General features: G+C 33.0%; 1 protein-coding gene across 1 annotated transcript; it reads right to left on the bottom strand.

The window, feature by feature from the left end:
* Window positions 1-4,052: 4,052 nt before the first annotated feature.
* LOC132063716 (aspartyl protease AED3-like) lies at window positions 4,053-8,188 on the bottom strand. The gene is made up of 3 exons (XM_059456397.1): window positions 7,675-8,188; window positions 5,265-5,739; window positions 4,053-4,636 (listed from the first exon to the last, which is right to left on the bottom strand). Exons 1-3 carry the CDS (start codon window positions 8,155-8,157, stop codon window positions 4,275-4,277), a joined length of 1,320 nt encoding a protein of 439 aa, XP_059312380.1. The 5' UTR covers window positions 8,158-8,188; the 3' UTR covers window positions 4,053-4,274.
* Window positions 8,189-8,512: the final 324 nt, after the last annotated feature.

Here is an 8,512-nt window from a genome sequence, read left to right as displayed (position 1 = left end):
TTACGTTCTATTGTTATTTATCTCATTATTTCAGTCATATTGATCCACGTGTTCTTGACCACGTATACAAATTCAAGTCAGCTGATTTTACGGGTAAACAAATACCATAAAGCTTAATAGCATAAAGAAAAGGTCTTTGCATTGAGCTGAACTCATGTAAATTGTGGCATTGGTTGTGTTTAACTTTAAAACGGAGAACAATTAAATTTGTACGTGATGCCAAAGATATGTGGCTAAATTCAATTCAAGATTAAATAGCGAGATATGTCAATACAATGAACAGAGAAGCAGATCTAACCAAATGTTAAATACGTATGGCCTCGGGTATAAAAACCGAGGTTGATACCCTTTTGTTACAAGCTCTCACGAGGTATAATAAAAAATGAACTTAAAAACAGATGGAAACTGATTTAATAAGATTCTTATGATTGTTGATGTAAACTATTTCTCTCCTTGCTATTGCCAACCCTTTTCATGAATGATAACCTCCTCTTTATATAGTAGAGGAGTTTCAACCCTAGTACAATTCTAAATAAAACAAGTAAATCTGGTGACAGTTGTATTGCCGAGATCGACGCCGAAATATCCGGGTGAGAACAGATATTTCGGTCTCCCGCTAATGGCAGTCAATCGCCCTTCCTTTATCGCCTCATCCCGGCCCGAGCTCGAAGCCTCGTTTCTGGTGAGACGGTCGTATTGTGACCGAGCATAACCATGACAACGGGAAACCGAGCGTGCCTGTGTCCTCGATTTTACCCGTATATAGGTTGTAATCAACATTTTGGTATGTTCCTTTTCAAATAATAAGTCTCAACTACGAATTAGGAGTTTTTCCTATAATGTGAAAAGGCATTTATTCATATTGAATCATTGATTTTCTCCATGAATTGATAGGATTTGTGATTGATAGTCTTTATTAGGCCATGGAAAAAGTCGGGGAAGGTGGGTGCCACGTGGTCTAGTGAACTAGTGGCGTCATGGTGGCTGAAAAAGAAATTAATGGGAAATTGGGAATTATGGAGACGGAGAAGGAAGCGATGATCGTGAACTAGAAAAAAGCAAGAAAGGCGAAATACGTTATACATAGACGACCTTCTAAACTAGTTCAGATATTCAACTTGAATACCTTAATTGAGCTCCTCTCCACCTGAACACTTACAAGATTTTCATTGTGCTTAAGACGTGTTTCCCTCTTCCTAAATAAGCTTATGCATAAAAAATGTTCGTCGATTTGGATGTAAGGACTAAAAAAAAAAAAAAAAAAAAAAAAAACCTCTCTCCTTCAACTCTTTTTCTTCACAATTACTGCGGTGCATTTCATTTATGTTTAAATTCTTCAAATATTCAAACTTTTTGCATCCGCAGAAGCAATGCGAAAATATTTATCGAACGAATCTTTAATCCCTCTACCAACATTTTAAAAGTTCTCACAAGAAATTTTCTTCACCATTATCACATACTCCTCTTGTCCCATAATAAGTGTCAGTTAGCAAAATCACGCATATTAATAAATCAATAATGCAATGTGAATTAACCCTATATAATAAAAATAAATTACTTTTTCCTCTTGATTAAAGCATGCACAAGTAGTAATTCTTTTTAAATTGAGAATCCAACAATACCAAGTTACTATGTGGCTTGTCCAATCATCATTTAGATGTTACTTTAACTTGTCATTTTTGTCTAAGCTTAGAGTTGGAAAACACTAGCTAATTTATGTCTTGGTTTCTTAAGATGACACTTATTATGGGATTAATTTTTTTGATTAAGGTGACACTTATTATGAGACGGACAGAGTATCATTTACTGCTGTACTGCAATGAAAATCAGATGGTCGGAAAAATGGAGATGATCATAATTTTGTTAAGGGTCCGATCTTCAGAACAAAACACTAGCAAAGAACAATCAATCACGTATACTTAATTAATTTCACAACCTCATCTTCTGGGTGCTTCCTAGCTAAAAATCCAAATCTTACCCTTGAAACTAGAATAGAATGTCAATACATTTATATTTCCAACTAATTCCGCCCAAAATACATGAGAAACCACAAATACTACCTCGAAGTCACTCTCGTCAAACTTCATATCATTGTGATTTCATACAATTTCCGTTGGAGCCGACAAAGGTAGAATGGTAAAAATGAAGAAATAGTATTTTGAGAAAGAAAGAACATATTTGGGATTAAATTTTTTATAATTACCAAAAGCTTATTTTAACTAATTACTTGGAACTAAAAGAGCCACTTATTTTTTCTTCTTATTGTTGAACTTTTTGCCACATTAACGAGTGTAGAGTGCACATATTATATTTGTTGATTTGTTGAGCAAAATATGTTTAAGTGAAACTGTGTTAGACCATTCTATTGAAAAAGGGTTCAGTTGAGGTGTTCAAGTGGAATATATTTGGACCAGTATAGAGGGTCATCTATTTCGCCAAAAAGAAAATGAGATGGGTTCGAAATTTTTCTTATAAGTTCTTATGAAGATTAATAATGACAGCCTATTATATTGGCGAAGTAATTTTGAGTATATTTCAAATCTCTGAAATTTTTTTTAGGGGTCCAATCAAATGACTCCTAAGTGGATTATTCCGATACAAAATTAAGAATTAAATCTATCCTAATGCTTGAATGAGAAATTACCTAAATTAAGATTAATTTAATACCACAATCATTAGATTATTTATTCCATATAGAAGGTGAAAAAGATAGTTTTAATTATAATTACAGGATAATCTGATTTCAAAATTATAATTATAGGATAATCTGATTTCGAACCTAACAACCCCTCAAGGATGTTTGGTTGGTAGATAAAGGACACCAATCCCGAAACTAAATACAATTGCTTTACTTCACGTTTGGTAGGATTTTAATCGAAGTTAACAATTCTGTGTTAATAAAGTATCATATTTGAGCTTCTTCAAAACTTTTTGTTCAAAGTTTTTTAATAAACTCAAGGTTAAAATTTGGGAAAAAAATTTATTCAACTTTATCTAGTTTAAATCAAACACCTATTTTGTATTATATTTAAACTAATTTAGTTAAACAAGAATCTATTAGTAAAAATAAATCTATTGGATAATCTCCTTATTATTTAATCTCCATAATACAATCACTAATTATACTAATCTGGTTAAATCTTGTTCACCCACCAAACGATCCCTTATATTACTTTAGTGGACAATATATTTTCAACCGTTATAACCATGAATCATGACCAATGAGAAATGTCTGCCACAATTGGAAGGGACCAGTAATCATTTTTTATTTTTTTGCTTGAAGGGTAGGTAAACCAAGAAAGAAATACGTGGGAAACAGGGAATAGTACCTTTCAAGTTTCAACCCGTGACAAAGATAACATAACTCCAAAATAAGCAAAATGCACCCACCCACCGACAGTACGAAAGTGCCAAACCGTGAAACCATCTAATAATTCATTCCCCAACTCAAAATCAAATAAAAAAACAAAAAAGAGAAAAAACCAAAAGCACAAAAATAAGGTACATCAATCAAATGATGATATTAGTAAATTAGCTTAATAAAGAAAAATTCAAATTAACTTTTTTAAGATTTGTATTTTTAGCACCCGTTTGGTCATAAGAATTAATCACTTTATTCCGGAATTTTTTTTATTTTTTTCCGGAATTAGCGTTTGGCCATGAGAATTCCTAATACAACTTGAAGTTGTATTCCGGAATACCAAAAGCTCAAAAAACTTATTTTTAAATTTTTTTTACTTTTTTTACTTTTTTACAACTACATTTCACCAAAAACTACAATTTCAAAAATTATGGCCAAACACAACTCCAACTGCAAAAAAAAATTTTAAAAAAAAAGTGAATTTTTTTTTTGATATCTATGGACAAACGTGGCCTTAGTCTCTCAAATATAGATAATTTCTAATCTTAGATGACCTTGTGATACTTTTATTCAGCATATTAACTTTTGATTAATTAAATCGTGTACTTTCAATTCCTTTTGATTGCACATTTTTACAAATTTATTGGCTAACTGAATTATTAACTGTTAAATTTATGCTTGTTACTCCATATTAAGGGCAACATAGTGCTAAATATTACTATTTAAATAAGCAAAATGCACCCACCCACCGACAATACATAAGTGCCAAACCGTGAAACAATCTTCTAATAATTCATTCCCCAATTCAAAAAACACAAAAAAAAAAAAAAACAGAAAAATAAGGTCCCATCAAATGATTTTAACTTAACAAAGAAAAATAGAAAAGTCCAACTTAAGTAGCAGTAGTACTTGTTCAGCTACAGGTTTCACGTGCAACACCAAGCTTATTGCTTGGGACATCAAAGAGGAATCGATGATTCTGTTGTTGCCAGCTGGCGATAACATTGAGTACAGAATTGACAGGGTCTGAAGGTGAAGCAGCCATAGCCAAGCAAGTTGTACTGCTAGAGCTGCTCTTGATAAGGAAGTTGTCTTGTGGTAATGTTACGTTCATGCCGGCGAACATTAGTGTTATTGTTGGAATAGTCACGGGGACGGTGTAACAGGTGTCGAATCCGCCAAGTGACGTAACTGGCGTCTTCCTACCCATTCTCCTCCTGAACTCGTTCCTCACTGCTGTGTATGCTGGCTCTGTAAGCCTTGTGAATACTGTGCCTGCCAATTCAACAAAAAAACATCATTTAGGAAAAATTGGTACTCTTGTTAAATTATACTCCTCCCAACTTAAATTATGTGTCGTGATTTTATTTTACACACTCTTTAAAAAACATTAAATAGAAAGGAGTTTTAACTATTTTACCGTGTTTGTAATTTCTACGCACAATTATTATTAAGGGTAAAATAAATAAAAAAGTTAAGTTTATGACAATTATTTTTAGAAAGCACGCAAAATAATTTCAAATGGGGGAGTAGCCTATTTGGCCAAGTTTTTTGAGAGGCAAAGATGCTTGTTTCTTTTGAAAAGTGTATAGTTTAAAAAATGCAAGGTTTTTGATCAAGTTTTCGAAGAAAGACAAGTGTTTTTGGAGTAGCAAAAGCTGTTTCAATAATTTAAAAATATAGCTTTTTCTAAAATAATTTTAAAAAGAACTCTTTGAAAAAGAGACACGTAAAAACACTTTTTAAGTTTGACCAAACCACTAATTATTCCTCTAAAATGTTTTTTAAATTGTAACACAAACTATTTTTTCATCAAAAATATATTTTTGAAAAGCATTTTTTGAAATAAGTTGATTTTAAAAACTTGCTAAACAAGACTACTAAACAGTTCAAATATAAATACCAGAATCAATTATGGTGCCGGCACCGGTGGAAGGGTTGAAAGCCAAAGCACTTGGAGGGATATCGACGATTCGCTTTCCGACTTTAACTCCAACCAAGTTGACATAGTAAAGGGATGATCTCCTTGGGTTTGTTAACAATGGGGTTGTCTTAATCCTTTGGGGCTGACCATTTGGGCCCAACCTAAGTGTGCCAGAAAAGTTGGGAGACTTGTAACTGGGCAAACAATAGGAGAATGTGGAGTGGTAGAGGCTCTGGGATTGGGACAAGAATGATAATGGGCCACGGCCCAGACCTAATAGACCCTGAGGTGGAGCTGATTTGCCAGTGGCCTTTAGGACACAACCATAGTAGAATTCGGACACGGGGTCTTTGGCGAGTGACAATGTGTCTACTGAGAGGCTTCCACTTATGCTGGAACCGCCGTAGGTTAGGTTGTAGGTGCAAGTTGCGGCGTCGCAATTGCGGTTTGGTACCTGAGGAAATACTTTTCGCATTTAGCATTACACAATTACAACCTATCCAATGTAATCTAATCAGTGGGATGACGTTGTTTGATAAATTCTTAGCTCAATTAAAGTGTAATCAGGAAAATAATGGTAGCAAAATAGCAAGATAAACACAGCAAATGAAGTAACAGGTACCGTAGTAGTAAAAATAATAAATATACTATGAGATTAGATAAAACTATCTCTCAAAACAAAGATAAGGTCCACGTGTACTTTATCCTCTCCAGACCTACTTTGTGGGATTACACTAAATATATTGTTGTTGAGAATATTAGATAATACTATTAAGCCTACTACTAAATAAGAAGAAGAGGAGAAGAGAAACTAACCTCATACCTATCTCACATAAAAGTAATATTACACTCCGCTACCTATTACTCTTTTACCTAATCCTGATAGAATTATATATATATATATAGTTCGTAAAGTTAACCTAACTTGTTTAGAATATATTGAGACATAATAATTAAAGTAGTTACTTATTCATCTAGAATTTATTAAATTTAACAAATACTATCCATTTTACAACTATTTATATTTTTATGTCCACTTAAAAGTGTGTTACAAATAAGTAATGTCCTTTTGTGGATGAGAGAATGTTGACCAAATCATGTGACAAAGGTCACGGGATAAGTATATACCGGATAACCCTGCCGCTGATTTTGCTCAAATGTCGACATTCGACAAAAGCCAGGAAGGACGAAACAACTTTCAGGCCTCACGCGCCGTATCTAGCGCGTTACATACTTTACCAATAATGCGTTTAGCACGATCTTAAAACAATGATTAGCTTTTCTAATTGATACCTACTTTTTCGGTTTTTAATTCTGAATTAATGCTGAACACAGTTTATTCCTGTATGTACTGATCTAGCTAAGCTTATATTACTCGAGTAGGATCATCAAATTGAACAGATGGAGAAGCTAGTTTTTCATGTTATCGATATGAACTTATCCAAAGAAAAAGTGGTTGATATTCCATCGTAGCAGAAATATACCCACAAATATTTAAAGTTACAACTCACTCTGTTACTAAGTACAATTTACGTGTCTCCTTTTTAGTCTTGTTTCAAAAATATGTCATTTTCAACATATTCGTTGTGTTACAATTTATGTCTTCTTTCAAGTCTTGTTTCAAACTAAATGGCATTTTTTATATTCCTTTTGTTTTAATTTATGTGTATCATTTTTTTATTAATAAAAAAGAATGACCTCTTTCTATATTTGAAAACAATTTATCTTTATGCAATGATTTATAGTTACACAAAATATACGTGACTCATTTTACACCATAAGTTTAAAAATCTTCTCTACTTTTTTAAATTCCGTACCCAGTCAAATGGGTTCAAATAAATTGAAACCGAGGGAGTATTTAGTAAACTTTCCATTTCCAACAAACCATGACATATTTAAGGCCACAATTGTTTTTTTACTTTCTTAATTTTTCTGTTATGCTTTACTTGAGCCGAGGTTTAATAAAAAGAAGTCTCTCTATCTTTACAAGATAAGGTTAGATCTACGTACGTATCATCCTCCCCTAGACTCCACTTGTGGATTACACTAGGTATATTGTCGTTGTTGTCAAGTAAAAACACAAATATGTTGCATAAATCTTTCAAAAATGTTACTCTTATGGACACTTGTTTTAAAAAGAAAATTATTAATGTAAAAAATGATACATTTCAATGTTTCAAAACTTTATTAAATATTAACCTTTCTGTATTTTACAGAAATGACAAGCTGTTATAGTTATAACAGTGTCATCACATTTTTAAGACTAAAAAACACTTTTGATATACCCAAATGTCTTTCGTTCTTTCTTTAACTTCAACTCTAGCACTATCATATACTACAAAACGAGATAAACATGATAAAATGTACTAAGGAAGTATAAAGTAATTACCTGGCTGCAAACGGCACGTTCACAGCTAACATTCTTGAAAGTGGTGGACTTGGCGGGGGCAAAAACAGTGCTAGAGGAGCAACCAACACAACCACTGCACGGGAACCAAGCAATATCATTACTATTATCTAGAGCCACCATCAACGTCTGAGGTGGGGTTCCAATCTTGGCCTTAACAATGTAAGTTGGGGTTTGTAGAATTTGTCTTCCAGATGCAATAGGGACAAAAGATCTACCAGCCACAAGGCTAGCCAAGAACTGCAACCTTGTTGTGTCCTTTGACTGCATTTGAAGGACACTGTCCACCCATGATTGTTTTTGTTGTTTAAAAGGAGAGCAAGGGCTGTTTACATGTATGACTTGTAGTGTTGAGCCTTTGTTGTCTTGGGGAAACTCGGCACATTTGGGATTGGTTAAACCCCCTTGGGCTAGAGAGAAAATTAAGAGAAGGGATAGTGAGAGAATGTTGATAGAGCCCTCCATTGGCCTTTTCTTTGGGGGTTTTGATGTGGTTTAAGAGTGTTTGCATACATGTATATATAGTATAGGAGGTGTACTTTTATTTTGATTAATTTTTCTTTAAAAAAAAAAGTTTGCACTTTTAATCGGTGAAATATCTACATATTTCAATTTTTTGGTTAGTATATTTAACTTTTGATCAATAAAAACGCGCACTATGAATTCCGGTGAATATTTACAAATTTAATCGATTATTAACTGTTAAATGGATTAATTACTTATGTATTAGATTAATTTTTACTTGCTACTCCATATTCATGGGAATATTATTCTAAAAATGATCTAAATGTACCAATTTTAGGATTTACATAGCTGAGAA

This window comes from Lycium ferocissimum, chromosome 7, assembly GCF_029784015.1.
Source record: "Lycium ferocissimum isolate CSIRO_LF1 chromosome 7, AGI_CSIRO_Lferr_CH_V1, whole genome shotgun sequence".
In the NCBI taxonomy this organism is placed as follows: domain Eukaryota; kingdom Viridiplantae; phylum Streptophyta; class Magnoliopsida; order Solanales; family Solanaceae; genus Lycium; species Lycium ferocissimum.
This window is presented reverse-complemented; position numbering and strand designations above follow the sequence as displayed.

Excerpts from the sequence above, each read along its gene's own strand:
- LOC132063716 (XM_059456397.1), bottom strand. The coding sequence starts at position 8,157 with ATGGAGGGCTCTATCAACATTCTCTCACTATCCCTTCTCTTAATTTTC. Across the intron at positions 5,740-7,674 it reads AACGTGCCGTTTGCAGCCAG|GTACCAAACCGCAATTGCGA; the intron begins GTAATTACTTTA and ends GTATTTCCTCAG. Across the intron at positions 4,637-5,264 it reads CGGCACCATAATTGATTCTG|GCACAGTATTCACAAGGCTT; the intron begins GTATTTATATTT and ends TTGAATTGGCAG.